The 24,361-nt window shown below is 49.4% G+C and overlaps 1 protein-coding gene and 1 long non-coding RNA gene across 3 annotated transcripts in view; one reads left to right on the plus strand and one right to left on the minus strand.

The window, feature by feature from the left end:
• Positions 1-7,958: 7,958 nt before the first annotated feature.
• Positions 7,959-20,425, minus strand: SPATA3 (spermatogenesis associated 3). Of its 2 annotated transcripts, XR_001008004.1 has the most exons (5): positions 20,018-20,425; positions 16,043-16,214; positions 13,749-13,892; positions 12,478-12,557; positions 7,959-8,017 (listed from the first exon to the last, which is right to left on the minus strand). XR_001008004.1 is itself a non-coding variant. In XM_011998083.1 (4 exons), exons 1-3 carry the CDS (start codon positions 20,316-20,318, stop codon positions 13,787-13,789), a joined length of 579 nt encoding a protein of 192 aa, XP_011853473.1. In that variant the 5' UTR covers positions 20,319-20,425; the 3' UTR covers positions 7,959-8,017; positions 13,749-13,786. The 2 variants fall into 2 exon arrangements, 1 of the variants encoding a protein (XP_011853473.1); XM_011998083.1 differs by lacking the exon at positions 12,478-12,557.
• A 139-nt stretch (positions 20,426-20,564) lies between these two features.
• LOC105552417 overlaps positions 20,565-24,361 on the plus strand; it is a 7,623-nt gene continuing 3,826 nt past the window's right edge. Inside the window, exons 1-4 of the long non-coding RNA XR_001008005.1 lie at positions 20,565-20,684; positions 21,146-21,253; positions 22,996-23,064; positions 23,353-23,620. This is a non-coding gene — a long non-coding RNA (uncharacterized LOC105552417). The remainder of the gene's footprint in view (positions 20,685-21,145; positions 21,254-22,995; positions 23,065-23,352; positions 23,621-24,361) is intronic.

Consider the following 24,361-nt stretch of genomic DNA (forward strand, 5'->3'; position numbering starts at 1 on the left):
CTGGTCAACATGGTGAAACCCTGTCTCTACAAAAAAAAAAAAAGAAAGAAAGAAAAACCCAAAACAAAAGTTAGCTGAGTGTGGTGGCGGGCGCTGATAGTTCCAGCCACTGCCGCTCAGGTGGGCTCCCTTTCATTCCATCCTTCACACCTCAGTTGGGACTCTGTAGGGTTTGCTGGTGCTGCCAACTGAGGGACTCCCTGTAGGATTTTCTGGTGCTCCCTTCTCATCTCAGTTGGGGGTCCCTGTAGGATTTGCTGGTGCTCCCCTCTCTCCCCAGCTGGGACTCCCTGTAGGGTTTGCTGGTGCTCACTTTGGCCCATCCCTAGATCATCTTTGCTCTGAGGAGGCCAAGAGAGCCTTGAGAAGGAAGAGCACCTTAACCCACCTGACCCACAAAAGGCTTTGACCCCCTTTACAGGAGCCCACTGAAGGTCCTTGGCTCACTCCAGGGAGGTGACTTGAGAGGTCACTGTGAGAAAGATGGAAGTGTTTGGCCAACACCTCTCCCCCATTCTCACCCTCTCCAAACACACAGTCCTCCCAGTGCTCCCCCTGTGGCCTGTGGTCAGCCTCTTGGGGGGTGTCCTTTTGGAAGGATGGAGACCAGTAGAATACCAGGGGTGCCCTGGAATGCCACCAGGTTGCTGTCCCAATCTTGCACCTGGGATCACAGAGCTGAGGGGTCCATATGGGCAGCTTCCATCCCCCAGGATGACCCTCAAAGCCAGGAACACACAGTGTAACTGGAAAAAGCAGTCTTATCCCAGACTCCAAGAGCGAGTTCCTGGATTTCATGTGGGAAAGAGGGCGAGTCGCAGTGCATAGCAAAGGTAGAACAGTTTACTAGAAACTACTCTATTACAGAGTAGGGTGTCCTCAGAAAGCAAGAGAAGGAATTCCCCTAACTTAAATGTAACACTTGCTTACATGAGATGTTAAGGCTAAGAATAGCAGACTTTATAAACAAAGGCTTGTGATCAGCTTGTGACAGGCTATTAGCATTGTTATTTTCCTATGTAACTATTGATTTTAGCAAGAATTTATGAGAGTACTATTACCTTTAAAGTGAAACTTATTCTCAAATGAAGGATGCTTTGTTCTTTAAATACCGGGACATTCTGGGTCTCCATTTGGTTAGCATGACTAACCCCTTCTTTGAACTACAAACATCTTCTGATGAAGGGTGTCTAACCCCCAGGGAATGTAACCCAGCAAGTCTGGCTTTATCTGGCCTTTATTCGAGGTGGAGTCACTCTGGTTAAGATGTCCCTGACAATAGGACACCTTTGCAGGTGAGCTGATTCTAAGGCCAGCCTATAGCCTAGACCAAGAAATGTTCCTTCAGTGAGTTGATCATGCCTCTGCACTCCAACCTGGGTGACAGAGCAAGACCCTCAAAAAAAAAAAAAATTACCCTTGATTTTATGTCGGATATTAACTAACCAAACAAGTTAATAAAATGGACAGCAAATTAGCCAAAATAAAAATGCCAGTAGAATTAAAAACATGCCTTTGAGACTGAGGTGGGCAGCTCATCTGAGGTCAGGAGGCCAAGACCAGCCTGACCAATATGGTGAAACCCCGTCTCTACTGAAAATACAAAATTAGTCGGGTGTGGTGGTGCGTGCCTGTAATCCCAGCTACTTGGGAGGCTGAGTCAGGAGAATCGCTTGAACCTGAGAGGTGGAGGTTGTGGTGAGCCGAGATCACCCCATTGCACTCCAGCCTGGGCAACAGGAGTGAAACTCTGTCTCAAAAGAAAAAAAAAAAAAATCCAAAAACTGGAACCAATCTGAATGTCCATTAACAGGTGAGCAGATAAACACGCTATGGCATTTTCACACAATGAAATACTTCTCAGAAATAAAGAGGAATAAACTACTGATCTATATAGAAATACGATTTAGGTTTAAAATATTAAGATGAGTGAAAGAAGCCAGGTAAAAAAGGTTCAAACTGATTGAGTCAATTTATGTTAGTTTCTAGAACAGGCAAAATTATGTGTCTATGCGTCTCTTGTGACAGAAATCAGATCAGTCATTGCCTCGGGTGAAGTGGGGTGGATACTCAAGAGGGTGCTGGTAGGTGGGGAGACTCGGTGGTGAGGCTTGGAGGTCCGGTGAAACAGGAAGGAGAAGGGGTAGGTCTGAGTACAGAAGAGAAGTGTCTTGGGGAATAAAAATGTGATTTGATCACTGGCAGCATCGAGGCCCACTTGGAGCCCATGGTCATGAATTTCAAGTGAGTTTGGCCTGCACGGCTGAGCTTCCCAAAGTTTAGCTGTACGAGTCCAAGTGCGCAGGAGGCAGAGAACTGGATTTGCCCCAGGGTTGTGGTTTTGCCAAATGAATGGGATGAAGGGAGATGGACAAGGGAGTTGGAAGTTTCTTTCACTGAATTCATTCCTAATCTCATCAGAACAAAACAATTCTTTTGCTTGTTCCCGCAGAGAAAGCAACGTCCCCAAATACATTTGAAACACTGACCGCTAAAGGCACAAAACAGACACCACATGATCCTCTATTCCATTTCTCTTGGGCAGCTCTGTTCAGCTACGGGGGCTCACCTAGTTCCCCGCCAGTAGCCCAAGTCTCTTTCAGCAACTGCAGCCTTGGGAATCTTCCGTACGTAATACCTCCCTGAGGTTGGTTTATCAGCGCGTTAAAAGCACCTCCTATCAGACTCACCGAATGGAGCCCCATTAGAAAAAAACAGCTAAACTCCCATGTCATCCTGCAGCAGACTGCAATCCACACATCAGTGTCCAGGGTGTCATCAGATTCCCCGGAACATGGTACACACAGTCCATGTTTGACTGCTGGCAGTGGCAGCAGGAGAAGGGCAGAACAGAGGAAGAGAAAGGTTTAAAGGAGAACTCAGTCCCAAGGGGTCAGCTTCTTCTGGAGCTAGTCAGCCCAGACCCTTCATCCTGACCCCAATGGGAGACAAATGGGCTTCTCCACTCATCTCCTTGATGCACTCCTTATATGAGATCAGACACTCCCCAGACCTGAACAGAACTCTTCTTTTTTAATTCTCAACCTCGAGGCCCCTCCTGGAGGAGCCTGAGCCTGGATCTCTGGCTCAGCCCTGCGCTGGGACCAACCTGGCTCTCTGCCTTGGACACTTTCCTCCTTGCCATTGGCGATTGGCACCTCCTTTCCTCCAGACTCCCAACAAACAGGCACCTTCAGCTCCTCTGTACTCCTCGTTCATTTCTCCTGACTTTGGCCAGGAGAAACATCTTGGGACATTGGCAAGGGCACTTCTCCAGTTCAAATCCCTGCTGTGCTCTCCCCGGTGACTGGCTGAGGTGTAATAAGTACCTGCTGTGCTTGCACATGCAGAGGGGGAGCTGCCTGGGGACGGAGGGCCTTCCTGAGTTTCCCAGCGAAGCCAGAGCCTGGACCAGCAGCCTGAAGCACTGTCGTTCCTCTGATGGATCACTGGTGGCTGCAGGCCTGGTTGACTCCAACATGGCCCTGAGCCTGGGGCCTTGGCAGGACAGGTTGCACGGCAGGTATCCCCTGAGTCTCATGGCTGCCTTTACCTGGCAGTTTGGTTCCCTGGATCCTGGGTATTTACTTACTCTGTGACTGAGGGATGGCCTGGGTGCCAGGCTTCATGGCCAGTGGGAGGGTGGCTGTCCTCAAGGGTGGGGGTGGGGAGGATGGAGACCAGGTGGTATCTGAAAAGCCAAGGACTTCTCACCCGGTCCTGTGTCCCTGGCACAGTGGACTGGAGAGACCAGACAGGCAGGTACAGGAGGATAGGGCTTCCTGGACTTTCTTCTGCGTTTGGATGGATCACTATGCTGGGACCGACCTATCTCAAGAATAACCAACTGGGCTGGGTGCGGAGGCTCCCAGCACTTTGGGAGGCTGAGGTGGGCGGATCACTTGAAGTCAGAAGTTCGAGACCAGCCTGGCCAAAATGGCGAAACCTCATCTCTACTAAAAATACAAAAATTAGCCAGATGTGGTGGCATATGCTTGTAATCCCAGCTACTCAGGAGGCTGAGGCAGAAGAATTGCTTGAACCCAGGAGGTGGAAGTTGCAGTGAGCTGAGATTGAGCCTGGGCAACACAGCAAGACTGTCTCAAATAAATAAATAAATAAATAAATAAATAAATAAATAAGTAAATAAATAACCAATTGATTGATGACTTTTTCTTTTTTCTTTTCTTTTCTTTTTTTTTTGAGACAGAGTCTCCTTTTGTCACCCAGGCTGGATTGCAGTGGTACAATCTCAGCTTACTATAGCCTTGACTACCCAGGCTTAAGTGATCCTCCCACCTCAGCCACCCAGATAGCTGGGACTACAGGCGCTAATTTTTGAATTTTTTTTTTTTTTTTTAGAAAAATACAAAACACGAGTTTTCACCATGCTGCCCAGGCTGGTCTCCAATTCCTGGGCTCAAGTCATCTGCCTGCCTTGGCCTCCCAAAATGCTGGGATTACAGGTGTGAGCCACTGCACCAGGCCAACTGATGGTCTTGAGACAATGTTCACAGCCAGGGTTTGAGCTAAGCCTGGTGAAGATGCTAGACTCTGCTGGAGCTTAGACAATCATACCCCAAAACCAAGGCCTCAGAAGGGAAAGTTTTTCTCTGATCTCCTGCCCGCCTATCTCTCAGTCCCATCTCCCCCAAGGCTAGCCATACAAACTCAATCCTTTCCCAAGGGGCCATAGAAACCAGAACCCATTCTCCCCAAAGCTAGGCAGAAAACCTAAAAGTGTTACTTGAATTTTCTCCCAGCCTTGTGTAAGAACTGGCCAGAACAAAATGATCTGATCTACCTTGTTTGCCGTCAGTCATGAGAGCCCCATTCCAGAGAAGACCTTGCCCCATGCCCCAGAGGAAGGAATGCTGCTCAGAGAGGCCGAGAAGAATCTAGACAGACAGGCCTTGCTGGGTTCCCCACACAGTCTGTCAGCATTAAATCTGACCCTTTTGTCCAGTCCTATTTCTACAAGGCTGTCCATCTTTGTTGAAACTAAGCATGAAGACAGTTTCCTCTGTACCTCTGGGTCTTCATTCTGAAGGCTCCCATGTGTATACATTAATGTGTACGCCTTTCTCCTATTAATCAATTTGCCTCATGTGAGTGTTCAGTGAACCTTTAGGGGACCAAGGGCCTTGGTCCCTACAACTTGCAGGCCCGGGCTCAACCAGACTGTCCCCAAACTCACAGCCAGAGCAGTCTCAGCTACTGCATGGTGATAGGAAATATACCTGCCCACTCTTCTTTCCAGCTCTAAACTTCCCTCTCAAAAGCCCCTATCAGGGGCTGTTGCTTGAAATTGGCTGTACTTAAAACAGTCTTCTCCAGTGATCACATTTATAAACCATTCTGAATACAATGGCCTAAGCCAAATCATAATGTATCCCAAAATGCTCCTGATGGTGACAGGTCTACTCATTCATGTGCTGGGAAGGATTTGAGAAGAAAAGACCTGCTCCTTGCCTCCAGGACCTAACCAAGAGCAGTGGATGTGTCAACAGAACTGCACTCGGCAGGATGAAGATGGGGACTCCGGCATGTGACTGTTTAGCATGTGCGGTTTCCACTCTTCAAGAGGGATCCCTATGGTCCACGACGGGCAACGTGAGCCACAATGCAAGGCCAGTGTGGGAGAGCATCCACAGATCCACAGATGAGTCCAGGTGACAGTGACTGTCTAGGAGGATGCCCTTGGGGTTTTGATGGGATGATTCTTTATTGTGTGGTCTGTCTTGTGCATTGCATTCTTGACCTTCACTAGTAGCCCACAGCATCCCCCAGTTACTGTGACAACCAGCAGTGCCCACACATTTCCCTGGGGACGGGAGGCTAGTTTTCACTGCTGCCCGGGGGATCCAGCTGCCAGGATCCACTGCAAGTCAGCGGCTTGAACCAGCTGAGAGTTCTCTCTCCTGGCCACTTGAGCATTCATTCTGGTGAGGAGGTGGTGATGGGGGAAAAAGGGGAGAAGCAGAGGGTGAGCACAGGTCCTGGCTGCAGACCCACAGCCAACTGGAGGGGGCATGTGCTGTTTTTAGCTGCCCAGTGTCCATTCCCAACCCTTTTGGTAACAGGTTACCCACACTGCAGTTGGAGAATCATTTTCTTCCCTGCTCCGTGCTCACGGTTTCTGTGGATTTTATCCTCATGTTCCAAAGGAGGCTGTGCAGCTCCAACCTGGCCAACCAGCCCCCTGCATTTTCCTGGGCACAGTGATGGCTACCAGGAGGGACACAGGACCTAGTCAGAGCTGTGATGCCTTTTGCTGCGGGGAGACGGGCCGGCTCACCCTCTCTGCTACACTTGACCTCTGTAGGCTGGGAGCTGTTGCTGCTGCAGCTAGAATGGAACTAACTCTGCTACAGAGAGGGAAACGGCCTGTGCCCCTGGAGCAAACCACATCTGAACCAGAACTCTCTCCTGACTTTTATAGGAGCTAATACATTCTCATTTTGCTTAAGCCTAGTTTGGGTTAGGTTGTCCAACATTTACAATAAAGGGGGACCTCAATACGCCAGAAAAAGGAAGTGTCTTCAGTCCAGAAGCTGCAGCCATGGAGTACCCAGTCCCTTCCACCATGTCTATAGGTCCTTTCATTGTCCCTGCAGGACAGGACCACAACATGACCCCACGCAACTCCCACACCTGTTTCACAAAGGAAATCCTGGGACTGGGGGGTGGAGAATGGGCTCCAGCCTGGCCCATCCTGCCCAATCACACCAGTGCTGTTGCGGGTAAACCAGCTCCTCGCCTCCCCAACGGCTGCCCTGCTGGGTCCCAGTCTAACTAATTCTTAGAGGCATAGCAGGTCACCTGGGCATGGGTCTGTGGATGCCTCACAGGCATTCAGCATTGTCCTCCCTCCACCCCTACACCATATGCCACTGTCACCGCTGTCAGCTGTCACTGTTCCAGTGCATGTGGGCTAACCCCCACCTCGCATCTGCATTTCTTTGCCTGGGGGCTTCCTCTCCAGAGTGGGACAAAAGTGTGGAGGAATTAACCACCTCCCTCCTCACAGCCTTTCTCCAAGACCAACAGGTTACAAATATCTCAGCTCCCTGTCAGGTGGGATGACTATGCTGTGTGGCGTGTGTTCTGCCTTCTCCCATCCCATGACGCCCCAGCAGGATCAGGCTTCAGCTGCCCTCAATGGCCACTGCATTAGGACTCACCAGTACTGGCTGTCCTCCCTTCTCTGGTGGTTCCTTTTTATTTTGTTTGAGACAGGGTCTTGCTATGTCGTCCAGGCTGGAGTGCAGAGGCTCAATCATAGCTCACTGCAGCCTTGACCTCCTGGGCTTAAGCCATCCTCCCGCCTTGGCCTCCCAAAGTCTTGGGATTATAGGCATAAGCCACCAAGCCCAGTCTCCTTCCCTCGTTTACACTCCTCTCCCCTACTGGTGTTTGCTGGGGTCACCTTGAACTAAGATTTCAAATCGGCTGTTCAGGAGCTGGAGGTAAAATCCCACCAGGCACTGGCTGGGTGTAGCCACATCACCAGCACTAACCACAAGGCTGCATGGCAGGCCACTCCCCATCACAGGTGACCCTAAAAGAACCTATTTCTACAGATGGTGTTCCTGGGCACAGGGCCTCTGTCCTCTGGGGTGCAGGCCTGGAGGCGAACCGGTACATTTCTCCTATTCCCACTAACTGGGATTACCCTGGGACACAGGTGCAGATGACTAATTACGTTAACTATTGAGTTAAGCTTTATAATCTTCCTTTAGAGTGAGAACATCTAAAGCAAACACTGTGTTCTGTGAGTGTGTGCAGAGAAAGCTGCTCCACCAGGGGTCTGTGGCTCTGAACAGGAATGACAGGCACCAATTCTGCTTGACCTGCGGCTCAAAACGTCACCGGGGTCCCCACACCTCCCTTCCTAGCCATTTGCCAAGTCCAGCTTTTATGTCTCTAAAGTAAAATGTGCTAAAGAAACAGAATTCTTTTTTTTTTCTTTTTTTAAATTTTAGTGACAAGACAGGTCCTTTGATGGAAACTGGATCTGTAAGAAAAACAAGGACAGACCAATCAGCTTAGACAATACCCCATGTGACCTGGAATCCTGTGGCTTTCCAGTTTCACAGCCTCACAGGTGAGGGTTCAGCAACTGTGATCCTTCTGTGGAGAAATAAATTATTTAGGATTCAAATTTCTTCCATTCCTTGCATCCACTCTTTCTTTCAGCCACACACCTAAGGCTGTAACGCCTTTTGCCAGGCGCCTGGCCAGGCTTGGCTCCTGCTCATCTCATTGGTGCCAGCGCCTTCCCCGGGTCCCCTGCAGCTATGATGGAGTCTCACCCCCCAAAAGCTACACTGCAGTGGTTTGACCACATTCAATGCCCAAAATGGCTGGGAAAGAAGTCCTTTGCTTTCAGGGCCTTATCCTCAGCTGAGGAAGATGCCAAGGGAGAGGTTCACCAAACTTTAGGAAAGAACATTCTAGAAGCATCTTTCCCCAAAGAGGAAAGACACCACTGTCGTCAGATGGTTCTTCGCTCCCTGGACAGTGAAGGATGTCAAACTGCCTGTTAATTAAGAGCTGAGCCTACAAGCTCAGCACGACTTAATGTACCCCCACGATGCACTCCCATCGCCCTCCCTCACCGTGACTCTCATACAGGTGCCCAGGAGGCTTTCATTGGCTAAAGTTCTTCCCTGGGCAGTTAAAAAGTAAGCTAATATTCTTTTTTTTTTTTTTTTTTTTTTTTTTTTTTTGAGACGGAATTTCGCTCTTGTTGCCCAGGCTGGAGTGCAATGGTACGATCTCAGCTCACTGCAACCGCCGCCTCCCGGGTTCAAGCGATTCTCCTGTCTCAGCCTTCCGAGTAGTTGGGATTACAGGCATGCACCACCATGCCCTGCTAATTTTGCATTTTTGGTGAGACAGAGTTTCTTCATGTTGGTCAGGCTGGTCTTGAACTCCTGACCTCAGGTGATCCACCCACCTCGGCCTCCCAAAGTCCTGGGATTACAGGTGTGAACCACTGTGCCTGGCCTATTTTTTAAAATTTTTTGAGACAGGGTCTTGCTCTTTTGCCCAGGCTGGAGTGCAGTGGTGTGATTTCGGCTCACTGCAAGCTCGGCTTCCTGGGTTCATGCCTTTCTCCTGCCTCAGCCTCCTGAGTAGCTGTGACTACAGGTGCCCGCCACCACGCGCAGCTAATTTTTTTGTATTTTTAGTAGAGACAGGGTTTCACCATGTTAGCCAGGATGGTATTGATCTCCTGACCTCGTGATCCGCCCGCCTCGGCCTCCCAAAGTGCTGGGATTACAAGCGTGAGCCACCGCACCTGGCCTTTTTTTTTTTTTCTTTCTTGAGACAGGGTCTCAAGAGTTCTGTCACCCAGACTGGAGTGCATTGGTGCAATTATGGCACATTGCAACCTCCAACTGCTGAGCTCATGCAATCCTTCCACCTCAGCCTCCCAAATAGCTGGGATTACAGGCGTGTGCCACCATGCCCGGTTAACTTTTTAATCTTTTTTCTTCTTCTCACTCTTTTTTTTTTTTTTTTTTTTTTTTCAAACTCCCAGGCTCAAGTTATCCTCCTGCCTGGGCCTCCCAAAGGTCTAGGATTACAGGTTTGAGCCACTATTCCCAGTCAAAAAGTAAGCAAATTTAAAGAAAAATATTAAGTGATTTTACAGGTATCAAAAGTCACTAATTTAACAAATAGTAATGATGATAATGATGATGATAATGGTGATGATGGCAACTACCTCCAAGGATGATGGTTGTAAAGATTGAGGGGATGTGCAGAATTGCCAGGTGCAGGGCCTGGTGATAGAGGTGGGTGGTGGTGATGATGGTGGTGGTGATGATGATGGTGATGACGGTGATAATGATGATGATGGTGATGGGGGTGGTGATGATGGTGATGATGATGATGGTGATGGTGATGATGGTGATGGTGATGTGATGATGGTGATGATGGTGATGGTGATGATGGTGGTGGTGATGATGATAGCGATGATGATGGTGGTGATGATGGTGGTGGTGATGATAATGGTGATGATGATGGTGATGGTGATGATGGTGGTGATGATGATAGTGATGATGATGATGGTGATGATGGTGGTGGTGATGATGATGATGGTGATGATGGTGATGATGATGGTGATGGTGGTGATAATGATGGTGGTGGTGATGATGGTGATGGTGATGATGATGGTGATGGTAATGATGGTGATAGTGGTGATGGTGATGGTGATGGTGGTGATGATGGTGATGGTGATGATGATGGTGGTAATGATGGTGATGGTGATTATGATGGTGATGGTGAGGATGATGATGTTGATGGTGGTGGTGATGATCGTGGTAATGCAGATGATGGAGATGATGATGGTGATGATGGTGGCAGTGATGAAGATGATGGTGACGATGATGGTGATGATGGTGATGGTGATGGTGACGATGATGGTGATGATGGTGATGGTGATGGTGGTGGTGATGATGGTGGTGGTGGTGATGATGATGGTGATGACGATGATGGTGATGGTGATGATGGTGATGGTGATGATGGTGGTGGTGATGATGGTGGTGGTGGTGATGATGATGGTGATGATGGTGATGATGGTGGTGGTGGTGATGATGGTGATGGTGGTGGTGATGATGGTGATGACGATGATGGTGATGGTGATGATGGTGATGGTGATGATGGTGGTGGTGATGATGGTGGTGGTGGTGATGATGGTGGTGGTGGTGATGATGGTGATGGTGGTGGTGATGATGATGATTGATGATGATGGTGGTGGTGATGGTGGTGATGGTGATGATGATGGTGGTAATGATGGTGATGATGGTGATGGTGATGATGGTGATAGTGATGACAGTGGTGATGGTGATGATTATGGTGATGATGGTGATGGTGATGATAGTGAAGGTGGTGGTGGCGATGATGATGGTGATGATGATGGTGATGGTGATGATGATGATGGTGATGATGGTGGTGGTGGTGATGATGATGGTGATGGTACTGGTGATGATTGTGATGATGATGGTGATGATGATGGTGGTGGTGGTGATGATGGTGATGGTGATGATGATGATGGTGATGATGGTGATGATGGTGGTGATGATCATGGTAATGCGGATGATTCTGATGATGATGGTGATGGTGATGAGGATGATGGTGATGATGATGGTGATAATGATGATGATGGTGGTGGTGATGATGGTGATGGTGATGACAATGGTGATGATGGTGGTGGCAGTGATGATGGTGGTAATGATGATGATGGTGATGGTGATGATGATAGTGGTAATGATGGTGATGATGGTGATGATGGTGATGATGATGATGGTGGTGATGATGATGGTGGTGGTGATGCTGGTGATGGTGGTGATGTGATGGTGGTGATGATGGTGATGGTGATGGTGGTGGTGATGATGGTAATGATGATGATGGTAGTGATGGTGGTGATGATGGTGATGGTGATGATGATGGTGGTAATGATGGTGATGATGGTGATGGTGATGATGATGGTGGTGATGATTGTGATGATGATGATGGTGATGACGGTGATGATGGTGGTGGTGATGATCATGGTAATGCAGATGATGGTGATGATGATGGTGATGATGGTGGTGGTGATGATGATGGTGATGGTGATGAGGATGATGGTGATAATTGTGATGGTGCTGATGGTGGTGGTATTGCTGGTGATGTAGCTTTCTTGAGTGCTTATCCTGTGCCAGGAACTGTGCTAAGTATTTTACATGCATTTTTTCCTCTCAATCTCCCCAACAATCCAATGAGAGCTGTGCTATTATTATCTCCATTTAACGAAAAGAAAATGAGACATCAAGAGTTAGGGTACTTGCCCCAGGCCTCAGAAATACTGGGTTTTGAAGAGGCCTCTGACCTCAAGCCTGCCTGCCTCCAGAACTCCAGCTCACAACCATTAGGTTCTGCTGCAAGGAATTTTGAAGAGAAAATGCTTTAACTCAGGTGCATTCGCCACATTGTCAATGGCCAGCATCCATCCACCCCTGTCACCAGGTCCTGTGCCTGGCACTTCTGCATATCCCCTCAGTTAATCCTCAAAACCATTGCCCATGGAGGTAGTTATTATTCTCCCCACTAGACATGACACTGTCAGAGAAATTAAGAAACATGTCCCTAAAACGCAGCTATCAGGCAGCAGAGTCAAGAAATGAGCCGGCAGCTCTAACTCCAAAGCTGGCATCCTTCCCACCACGTCCATGTTGACAACAGCAACAGGAACCCCCAGCAATGAGCTCTGTCCTCTAACACCTTATCTCACCTCTCCCAACAGGCTCAAGAGGAAGGTACTGTAATTTTCGCTATTTACAGATGAGGAAACTGAGGTTCTTGCCACTCAGGAAATGCCTCAGGAAATAGCATAGCAGCTAAGGAACTACTATGTCCTCTGCCACAGACATGGGACATGGCATCACAGAGCACATGAAGGGATGGTAAGCTGTCCCTGGAGTTTACCTTCTGGGTTTGGTTTTTGAGATATTCTGAACATCTTCTCCCAGTCCCATCACCTATCAACTCTTGGGGCTAGTGGAGGTCTGGAAGTAGGGTGAAATGCTTCTCATTACCCCCATGCTATCATCCCCATTGTCACTTATTAAGCATTTGCTAAGTGTGGACGTGGCAAGGGGATCATTGTGGAAGTTGTTGGCGCCCCCCCAGACCCTCACACCTCAAACCCAATGTCTTCTTCAAGCCTCACAATAACCCTACAAGGTAGGTTCTATCATTTCACTCCATTGAGAGAGAGGAACCTTGGGAAATAATATATTATGCCCACTGCAAAGGCAAGGAAAACCGATGATTATCCCTTTTCTGGGGCTGGTGCATCCACTGCTCAACTCCTGCGAGTTGTGAGTGTGCTGCTGACAGCTCAGAGCTGCCCCTCCTCTAGGGAAGTGCCCTCAGCCCAAAGGGAGCTGCTCTTTCCACAAAGACATGCAGTCCCTACCCAACCCTTAGAGCCAAGCACTGACAAGGAGGAGCACCAGAGGGCAAGCTTCTCCCCTCTGCTGAGACTGTGTTGTAATTCTTGTTCCAGGGCTCCCACAGGGTCAAGCTGAGGTCTGGCCTCCTCCTTCTCAGCTACTTCCCTTGCCTCCTCTTGCCTTCCTCCCTCCCTCACTCCCTGAGAGCACCTCCTCAATAAACCCTGTCCATCCAACCCCAGTCTCAGGCTCTGCTTCCAGGGGCGAGGGAAGATGGCTGTGTGAGCCATGCCCCTTGCCCTCAGGGATCTTGCAGGAGAGCTGGGAGACAGGCCACAGGCAAACAACAGCATCATCCACAACACAGGAGGCACAGGTGGAGAGGACAGGGGTTGAGAAGATGGAAGACATCATTGAAGTTGGGAAGATGGAGGAAGGTTTCATGGAAGAAGGGGGCTTTATGGGTGATGGACCAGTAGGACTGGGTAGGAGACAAGCTTTCAAGGCAGGGAGAAAGGTCCGAGATGGGTAGGAACCTTTGCCCCCATCCCTCCTATTTCCTCTCGTCCAGGGTCCGTGACCAGGGAAACCATCCTAGGGCAGTGGAGGTGGCGGCTCTGTTCAGATGATTATAATAATGAGTCTAGCATCTGAGAGCATCAGGTCTTCCCTAGAGGGCCATGCTGGCTGACTCTGAGGCCAGGAGGGGGTCACTCCACTGTCAAGCTTCTCTTGAGAGGCCGGGGCTTGCTCCACCTGAAAAGACCACCTCCATTTGAAGGGACAGAACGCTCCACATACCTGCCGGACCGTGGGCCTAGGGGCTTGTTCACAAGGATTCAGTGATGTAGTAGGCAGCTCCTAGAGCCCCCAGAGCCACAGCCACAGTTCCGAGGGCTTGGAGGACACGTGTTACGATGACTGGAGGGTTTTCTTGAAGGTTTTCTGTAGAACAAAGCAAAAGTGAGGGTGGTGGGAAGCTGGGCTTCGGTGCCTCTCTACGAGCAGGAGAAAGTGGAAGTTAAGTGGCCCTCTCAGGATTGCAGGAATACCCATCTTCCCCCTCTCCAAACTCCTTTTAAGAGAACATTTAATTCTTTCCACCCTTCCAAAAAGTCCCTGCTGAAAGACCCCTGAGGATCGGAGGGTGAGCTGGCCTGGGATGCCAGCTGCCCTGAACACTCAGAGGGAGACCAGGTTAGGAAGGTGGTCAAGTCTGCTGTGAGCCAGGCCTTGTGCTAAACACCTCACACCCAGTGTCTTCTTCAAGCCTCACAACAACCCTATGAGGTAGGTTCTATCACTTGACTCCATTGAGAGAAAGGAACCTTGGGAAATAATATATTACACCCACACAAAGGCAAGGAAAACAGATGATTAAGGCAATAATTGTGAGGAGGGCATTCAAAAAATGCAATACCCATTTTGATAAAAATCCTACAAAAATAAGGATTCTTGTTTAATGTGAATGTGGATTGAAAGCCAAAAGCCAACATTACACTCTGTTGAGAAAAGCATGCGGGTGCTAAAAGTGGAACAGCATTAGAACTGTATGTCTTGTCCTGACCAGACATGGTCCCTGTCCCTCCCTGCTCTCTTTCCTGATTCTGAGCCTTGTGTTTGCCTTTTCCTGCACCTAGATTGCTCCCGCTTTTCATCTTAAGCCAGAGAGGGCTTCAAGATCCTTTTGGACTCGGCTCACATGCTGCTGACAGGAACCTTTCAGAGGTTCCTGTTGGAGCCTGTTCCTGTTGGAATCTTTCAGAGGTTCCTGTTGGAGCCTCTCCCAGAGGACACACGGCTCTTTGCATCTTGCATCTTGGTTTCTAAATGCACGGGTCTTAGCTCTCCATGCAGACTGCAACGATTTTAGGGGTAAAGTTCCCCGTTCTGGTTTCCCTCACAGTCCCCCATGTCTTCTGCATAGTAAGTTTCGCTCAATAACACTTGCTGGTTTTAAAACGATAAGAACCCATGGCACAATTTGGCCATGGATGGATGGAAGTACTAAGTGTATGGGCGGGGTGTGGCTAACGGTGGCAGGTAGACCTTTCCTTGACGGGGCTTACTGGGTGGCGGAGTATTTCTGGCTCCAAGTATGTGTTCCCCACACGCCCCGGTATCTATTTGCTTCTCTCCATATGTAGGAGAGATGGAGTTTTTCAGCTCCAGAAAGGAGAGGGGATTGGGTAGGGAAGAGGATGGGAAGTGGAACAGGACGAGGATGGGGGTTGGGGGGCTCAGCTCCTGGGGTGGGGGTATGAAGTCGCCAAGTGGAAGGGCCTCTATCATTGAGATCTGTGAGGCCCTCAGGTGGTACAGATGGCAACCCTTCTCCCGGCCCATGCATGTAACCTAGCAGCGCCAAAGACGGGAACATCTCCAGTCTGTTCCCGGCAGGGATAGCGTCTTCCTATGAGGGCAGTGGCAGCCATGACACTGCGCCTGGTGGCTTTGTGGGAAGAGGAAGGAAGGATAGATACTATGGGTGATGTCATGGGGGCTGCCACCAACAGACCAGCCTGGGGGCACACGTCGCCTATGGGGACCCCCAGAAAGAGCTCAGCACACTCTGAAGGGGGCTGAGGTCTTGCTATTGTGTGGAGGAGGCATATGAGTTACAAGTAGTTTTTTATCATTAAATTCTAGGTGACATTCATAGGCAGATCAGGAACCTAAGGCCCCAGCCTAAGACACAGGCCACTGAGGGGCCACGGAGGTGCACGGCCAAACAGCGTTTAAACACAAAGGCCCTGAGCGACTCGGAATCTCTGAAGGGCTGAGAGGGAGAGTGTTCTGAGGAGGGGAGGGCATCTCTGGAGAAAATAAAAAGGAAGCCACTGAGGAGGCAAATCCCAGTGAGGAAGAAAACTGGCACCTCTCTGTACGGGTGGAGAGGGTACCCAGTGGGAAGGGCTGGTCAGAAAGGGCCCTGCCTGCCAACGTCCAGGAAGTGGCCAAAGGAAAGAGGAAAAGGCTTTCCTTTGGCCTGGGATTCCCAAGAGGAATGATACATGATTGCTAATAAGGTCTGGGGGCAGAGCCTGGCCCTGGGAACTGTGTGCCCTGAGGTTCCAGCCCCTCACGCTTGGAACCTGTAGAAGGTGAGCAGGTTGGGGAGTCCTCTCCCTGGCGCCATCTGCCAGTCCCGAGGCAGAAGGACATCGAAGATGCGGCTATGGCACAGCCCCAGACGACGCCAGCAAGCAGAGCTGCAGGGGCAAGTGGCACAGGAGCAGGAATGTGGGCCGGCGCGAGTCAGAGGCCCTGTGGGGACAGAAGGAAAGAGGTAAGGGAGGTACCTGCTCTGGGAGGTGGGGGCAGGGGAGCCTGGAACACAGTCTGAGAAGGCCCCCCAAAACAGTAGCAGCTGCAGGATTACCAGGGCAGATCCTGGATTTTTTTCCAGGCATCACTGAGGATTTGGGAATGAACTACCCAAGGAAGGCAGTTCTCCCACAAAATGTTCTCTAACCAAACAGAAGTGAAGACTGACTGCATGAGAAAATGGCTGGTTTATACTGGTGCTACCTGGGAGTAGCAACAACAATGATGATGATGGAGGTGGTGCTGGTGGTGTCATGGCTTGCGCCTTCAGGATGCTTTGGACTTAGCGTGCCCATCTCATTTAATTTCACAGTAATCCTGTAAAGGGGATACTGTTGCTCTTGTTTTACAAATAAGGAAACTGAGGCTCAGATAATTTAAGGGATGTGCCCTTCTGGGGAGTAGATTGCAGAAGTTGGCTTTCTCAACTCAGGCTTTCTCACGTTTAATTCAGTGAAAATGGAATTTCAGGTGACTGCCCACCCCAGGAGAGGCTGCACTGGGATTCCTGGAATTGGAGCTGCCACGTTCCATTGATCCAGAGCATAGTGATCCATCTGGAAGACAACCACAGCTCCAGTTTCCAGTCCCGATCTTATCTTCTGTTTCTGTCCTCCTCTGGTATGGATCCTAGCAGAATGTAGATGATACCCTCTGTGCTTGGGCAACATAATTTCTGGCTGGATTATTCCCTCCTGTTTCCTATCTGTAGCCCTGTGGCTTCTTGACAGAGCTACAGATTCTTCTGACCCTAAGCTGCGTGAAACAGAGAGTCAACCTGGCAGACCCGGTACACTTTCTGCTTAGACTTGCCCATGACACATACTTTCCTGGAATGAGGAGAGGGGATTCTAAAGGCAAGACTTGTCTCTTTTTTTAGTTACAGAAAAGTTTTTAAATTGAGACATCATTCCCAGGCAATAAAGTTCACCCTTTTAGAGCGCTCAGTGGTTTTTAGTATATTCACAAAGTTTTGTGGCCGTCACCACTAATTTCAGAACATCTTCATTTCCCCAAAAAGAAACCCTATCTCCATGAGCAGTTACCCCCCATTCTCCAGTTCCCCCAGTTCTTGGCAATACATTTGCTTATTCTGAACATTTCATGTAAATAGAATCATTCGATGTGTGGGTTTTTGGGAGACTGGACTCTTTCACTTAGCCAAATGTCTATAAGGTTCATCCATGTTGTCCCATGTATCAGGATGTCATCTCTTTTTATTGTCAAATAGTATTTCACCATATTCATTGTACTGTGGTATTTCATACCACGTTTTGTTTATCCATTCATCAGCTGATGGACATTTGGGTTGTTCCCACTTTTTGGCTATTACAAATGTTGCTGCTTTGAGCATTTGTGTACAAGTTTTGGTGTGCTTCTAATATGCTTAATAATATGCTTCGAATTCTCTTGGATATATACCAAGAAGTGGGATTGCTGGGTCATAAGGTAACTTCATGTTCCTCTGAGGAACCACCAGACTGTTTCCACAGCAGCTGCACCATTTTACATTCCCACCTACAGTGTATGAGGATTCCAGCTTCTCTACATCCTCACCAACACTTGTTATTGTCCATCCTTCTGATTATACCCATCCTAGTGGAAGACTGGCATTTTCTTGAGCTACAATATTTCTGTACACAAAAAGGCTTGGATTTTAGAAAATGGCATGCTTTACACGCAGGCCCTTATCCTGCATCTCCAATATTCCTTTCTACTGCAGAGAATTCCTTTGGAAGAAGTATAGGGTGTCCGCTGCAACCACTGGTGAGCCACCACCGTTTCTTGCTCTCTTGCTTTGCCTCTTCAATGGGCCAAATTCCTCTCGGAGTGTGAGTCACATGTGATCATTAAAAGACTTGGGAATGGAAAGTTTTGCTTTCTACTAGTTCTGAAGACCATAACCCGGAAATGTTTCTCTCAGTGGCTGATGATCACAGTCTTTACAACATACAGTATGGCGCTCAAAATCATTATCATATGTCAAGAAGGGATTGATTCCTGGCCATGGAAGGATCATTGGCGTGGCATGCCTTGCAGTCAGCACTCTCATCTCCATCTCTTCTTTCTTTTATGCTCACACAATCCCGGGGGGTAAACTGTGGCCCAGGGAGTGTGGCCTGTTCGAGGCTGTGGAGCCATGGGCACTGGCTCACAGCAGATCCAGGAGCTGCTCGGACAAAGATGTTCTTCCTCTTGTGGAGACTCCTAGGCCTCTTGGAATGGAAAGGTCAGTGCTGTGGTTTAGAATGAGGGTTCTGGAGTCAGAATAGAGCGGGTTTCCCTTCTCAGGGCTACCAGCCTCTGCTCAGGAGCAACTTGTTTGACTCCTATGAGCCTCAGTTTCCCCATCTATAAAATGGAGATGATATGGAAGAACTTTTATAGGATTGTCACATGTGAAAATTAAGACACTTGAGCTGAATGCTAGGTACACAGTAAATGCTTAGTGATAATGTTAGTTTGCTATCACCATTATTGTTAGCAGTATAAACCAGCCCACCTCCGGAACTCCACTTGAATTCCCTCTACACAAGCCAGTGCTTATTCAGACACTGTTTGGCTCCCAAGAAGATGGGGAACCACTTTTCCTGACAGCCATTCCATTTTCAGACAGAGCTAATTGTTGGGAAGTTTTTTATGTTGAGCCAAAGTCTGTCTGTCGCTAATGTCTTCCATGGGTAAGGTTGTTAATTTAGCAAATAAAAATACAGGATGTCCACACAATATTTGGGAAACACATACTAAAAATATTATTTGTTGTTTACTAAAATTAAAATTTAACTAAGAGTCTTGTATTTTGTCTGGCTATCCTATCCCTGGGCCTGTATGTGTCTGTTTTCACACTGCTGATAAAGACATGTCTGAGACTGGGCAATTTACAAAGGAATGAGGTTTGTTGGACTTACAGTTCCACGTGACTGGGGAGGCCTCATAATCATGGTGGAAGGTGAAAGGCACATCTCACGTGGCGGCAGACAAGAGAAGAGAGTTTGTGCAGGGAAACTCCCTTTTTAAAAACCATTAGATCTCATGAGATTTATTCAGTATCACGAGAACACCACGGAAAAGACCTGCCCCCATGATTCAATCACTTCCCACTGGGTCCTTCCCACAACACTGGGAATTCAAGATGAGATCTGGGTGGGGACACAGCCAAACCATATCAGGCCCTTAGACTTCTCAGGACAATAAGGAACAAGTCTATTCACATCTTCCACCTGACAGACAGACATCCTCCAACTCCTTCAATCGACTGTCATACACTAAATGGCCTCTCTGATCCCTCTCATCCTCCATCAACCTGGACTATCTTCCTTGGACTAGTTTGTCAGGCATCTTTTATAGCCCAAAATGATAGCTTGATGAGGACAGAATAAAGCAGGATCATCACCTCCCTTATTCCAAACCATATGCTTCTATTAATGCATCCTTGGTTTTTATTTTTTAGCAGTTGCATGGCACTGCTGATTCCTAGTGAGCAAGTATTACTATAGAACCAAGTTAAATGTTTATACGTATGTGTGGTTGTCTTCAATGAGACTCAGGATGATGAGAAATAACAAAACCCAGGAACCCTGGTCTCTTGGGTAGAAACAAAAACAAAAACCTTCACACTCTACAACACAGCTCCAGGATACACTTTAACCATGCATCACTATCCTACAAGAACCAGCCTCTGGGATGACCCGGAACTCCATCAGCAGGAAGGCTGAAACTGCTGAAGCTAGAAGACAGCCCACCTGCTTTCCTGGATTGAGGGGCTGCCTTCATGTTAGCATCTGGAGATAACAGGCAGCGAGAGGAGCGGCGGATTTCGGGTGCTGGAAGGGCTTGGGATGCTGGCTGCTGGGAGTTGGTTTCAAGGCTGGACTGCTGTGGTGTGGATTCAGGGCTAGGCTGCTGTGGTGTGGATTCAGGACTAGGCTCCTGTGGTGTGGATTCAGGACTAGGCTGCTGAGAGGTGGAATTGGAGCTAGCATGCTGGGGGGTGGAGTCTCGGTGGCGTTTGGCCTCTGACCTTTTCTTCTTGACCTTCTTCATAGTGGATCCTCCCAACCTAAGCGTGGAGCTACATGGAGCTGCGTAATCTCCTGGCTCCCTCCTGGAGGGGCCGTTCGCCCTCTGCCCTAGAGGCCTGACTCTGGCCTCCAACTGGACCCAGGCCCTACAGAGAACAGTGACCCACACCTCCTGTGAGGTCATAAAAGCCAGGGTGGCTCCTATGGTAGGGCCGCAGGGACAGTCTTCTCCACAGACACCAGCCTGGCGTTCTCCCTTAGCCCAGGCCCTGGTCCTCACAGACCTGGTGACGCCTGGCCACGGGGCCCAAGAGAGCCAGATCCTCATGCTTCTGCGAACAGAGCGCAGCCTTCAGTCACCTCTCTGCTGGCGTGTTCCTGGGTCCATGTGAGCCACCTGTTTTGCTCTAAGATACCCTGGATGTGACGCTCAGCTCTGTCACTGGCTTCCACATACCCCCTATTCCTAGACCTCAAAAATCCATGCTCCCCACGCATTCATCTTCATGTCAGCTTCCTGAAGATTTGGAGCTTCCTCGAAGGCTTTACCTCCCATGGCCCAGAGCCTGCTACCATCTCAGAGTAGCTTCCCCCTTCCCGCAAAGCCTGCCCTCCCCCACTGTGGGAGGGGAGTTTGGGGGTTGATCTGACTTTTATAAGAACCTTTGCATTTGGCAAATAATTTTCCTTGAGAACATAACAGCTGTTCAGAAAACGAACATTTGTCTCAAACTCACGACGATGGCAACCACAGACCATCCCCCAAATCCCAACTGGTTGGGTTAAGCAGGTGACTGAATCTTTCTCTCAATTAATTAATGTGTTCATTAAATGTGATTTTTATTTTAGGATGGAAGAAGGAAAAGTATTTTTAAAAGACAGTCTAAAGCTTACACTGTGACTGCAACAGAAAATGTGTTCACCTCAGGAGACACTTCTGTCGCGAGTGCATCTCAGGTGGGTGAGTGTGGGACCGGCAAGTGCAGGAGCTCCTGCCCCAGGGAAGGTTTAGAGCAGACCCGGGCAGGTAAAAAGGGCTTCGGGCCACATGAAGTCAAACCTCAACCTGGTTTAAATCAGTGTTTTTCAACCTCAGCCCTGTTGACATTTTTGGGCTGAGTAATTCTTTGTTGTGGGGGATCATCCTGTGTATTGTAGGAAGTTTATCAGATCCCTGGTCTTTATCCAGTCTTTACTCCCCCCTACCCCAGGACAACCCAAAATGTCTCCAGATACTCCTAAATGTCCCCTAGAGATGGGTGGTGGGGGTGTGTGTGTCAAAATTGCCACTGGTTGTGCCACGTTGGTGTAAATGAATCAGATAGGAGCAGACACATATAGGTGGAACTTCCTGGTAGCAATGAAAGAAATATTCCATTTTACCAGAAGAAGCCAAACAGGGCACAGAGAATGGGTCTTTGTCTTCCAGTAGAAAGATGGAGGAAGCACAGAGGGCAGGCCTAGGGAGGAGTAGGGAATTTCCCTGTGGCAGCAGTAAAAATATGGTGTGAATTCTTTAGTAAGAGTGGTCCCAAGAAGCAGAGAGAGGGCACCTGTGGAAAGAGGTTGTCCCAGAAGAATGAGGAAGAATGGCGCCTCAATAGCTCTTTGCTAGAACATCTTCCCTGCACCTGCTCCCTTCTTCTTCTTCTTCTTTTTTTTGTTTTTGTTTTTGTTTTTGTTTTCAGACAGAGTCTCACTCTGTCTCCAGGAGTGCAGTGGCCCAGTTTTGGCTCACTGCAACCTCCACATCCCGGGTTCAACTGATTCTCCTGCCTCAGCCTCCTGAGTAGCTTACAGGCATGTTCCAGCCTCCTGAGTAGACTACAGACATGCGTCACCATGCCTGGCTAATTTGTATCATTTTAGTAGAGACAGGGTTTGCTCTGTAGGCCAGGCTGGTCTCGAACTCCTGACTTTAAGTGATCTGCCTGCCTTGGCCTCCCTGTGTTGGGATTACAGACATGAGCCACTGCGCTTGGCCCCACTGCCTTCTGCTTGAGCACCTGTTCCTAGTCAGGAAACCTGGCTCTTCCATAATACAGTCACAGCCCACTGCCCAGGACTTACCAGCCACCACACTACCTGGGTCCACCTCTAGCCAACTGTGAACACCAGCGGTCTCATGAACAGGTTGAACATTCCTGCATTTTCAGAAGCCCTTCTCCTCTATCACCCCTCTCTGTACATCTACCAAAACATTTTCTGGTCAAGCCCTATCTCAAGTGGATCCATCTTTTCATAAAGCCTTTCTAAGCTGCACACGGTGGCTCATGCCTGTAATCCCAGCACTTTGAGAAGCTGAGACAGGATCACCTGAGGTCAGGAATTTGAGACCGGCCTGGCCAACATGGAGAAATCCTATCTCTACGAAAAATACAAAAACATTAGCCGGGCATGGTGGCACATGCCTGTGGTCTCAGCTACTCAGGAGGCTAAGGCAGGAGGATTGCTTGAACCCGGGAGGTGGAGGTTGCAGTGAGTGGAGATCGTGCCACTGCCCTCCAGCCTGGGCAACAGAGCAAGACTCCATCTAAAAAAAAAAATAAAAAATAAAAACTATCTTGAGATCTGCAACTGGAAGCCATCCTTCCCTCGCTGCTGAGCTCCAGGGCACCTCTTTGTATGAGACTGGTCATATTCTGAACGGCATTAGAATTATTTCTGTCTTTGTCTTCCCTCTCATTCCCCAACCCCAGATGGTAGAAACCTCAGAAGGCCATAGTCTAGAGTAGGGGCTCAATGCAAGCTGCAGGAACTGAATGAAGGTGAAGGTAGGAGGGCAGAGAAAGCAGGAAGCTGCGATGGGGGCAGGTGGGCATGGGTGGTGGGGGATCAGGCACCTCCAAGGCTTCATCACCAAGGGGTTGCTTTCAAAAATGGACTGGGACTTCTCTGGCCTCAGCTGCGGATCACCGTTGGACTAGTCCACGGGCAAGGGAGTTTCCTAACCAGGCGTGCCAGTCATGTGAAAATGCAGACTAGGTAGGGGAAGGGGATTGGAAATTAGACAGCCAGAATAAGGTCTTGAGGGGCTGAAAATTTCCTCCCAGAAGGTCTCTGATGGTTCTGGTGTCCTGGGCACCCAGAATAAGTGTGTCACCATTTGTCCTGAAGCTGACTTCTCTGAGCTGGATGGCACCCTGGACATCAACCGGCCCTTCACCCTCACCTCACACAGGAGGGACACTGGCCCATAGACAGGATGCCCGCTCTGGTCACCAGCTGGAGGGTGGCAGACCTTGGGTACCTAAGCTTTGGACTCTGCCACACAGAGCACTTCCTCAGTCCCTCCTGCCGCCCCTGGCAGGGTGGAGCTGGCAGGTAGGTACGGGACTTGGAGCTCCCTCAAGAGCTCACTGCCCAGGGACCTTAGACTGGCAAATTAATCTCATGGGCCACAGGCCTGGCTCAGTAACACGAAGGGTCTCAAGGGTTGTGAAGGAGAATCCTGAAGTCAACCAGCTAGCGAGTCTGGTGGAGTTCCACCTGAGAGGGTTGCCATGAGGATCCAGGTGAAAAGTCCTTAGAACAGCGCCTGACTCACAAGAGGCAAGCTTTTAGTGTTACTATTCTTCCCTGGAGAAGATTAAGAAGCAAGCAAGGGAGAGGACAATGTGGAGAGGAGGGAGTGGGGGCCCCGTTTCTCCAAAATCCCACATCAATACCTTACAAAAGCGTGACCCCAAGTCATGGGAACCAATGCCCCAAGTTGTAGGTGGGGCCAGTGACTGGGGGTCGTAACCCTCCGAATTCGAACACGTCTGACGCTGAGATTGTCCCAGTGAGCACACCGGGAGGAACTCTAGCTCCTCTCCACCCAAAACAGTACCCAAAACTCCTAGAGGCGCCAGGAGAGAGGCCGTGATTCCAGGGCTTTGTCGTCTACCCCGCGGGGCGGCAGGGTCGGGGTCCAGGGCTGCCTGTTTGAGCGTTCTCCGCCCCGGGGATCCCCCCTCCCCGCGCCGACCCCTCACCATCGGTCTGCGTCTCCCGATCCACCAGGGAGACCCTGTGCGCTTGGCTGCCGGCGCGCTGGATGTCCAGGGTGCCCTCGGGGCGGCC

The sequence above is a fragment of the Mandrillus leucophaeus genome, unplaced genomic scaffold, assembly GCF_000951045.1.
Source record: "Mandrillus leucophaeus isolate KB7577 unplaced genomic scaffold, Mleu.le_1.0 Scaffold555, whole genome shotgun sequence".
Taxonomy (NCBI): Eukaryota; Metazoa; Chordata; class Mammalia; order Primates; family Cercopithecidae; genus Mandrillus; species Mandrillus leucophaeus.

Bases quoted from the DNA above. Each gene is read 5' to 3' on its own strand.
- SPATA3 (XM_011998083.1), bottom strand. From the start codon at position 20,318: ATGAAGAAGGTCAAGAAGAAAAGGTCAGAGGCCAAACGCCACCGAGAC. The intron at 16,215-20,017 runs GTGGGCTGTCTT...CTGTCCCCACAG, and splicing joins CCCTCAATCCAGGAAAGCAG to GGCCTCTGACTCGCGCCGGC. The intron at 13,893-16,042 runs GTTCCAAGCGTG...TTTGTTCTACAG, and splicing joins AACCTGCTCACCTTCTACAG to AAAACCTTCAAGAAAACCCT.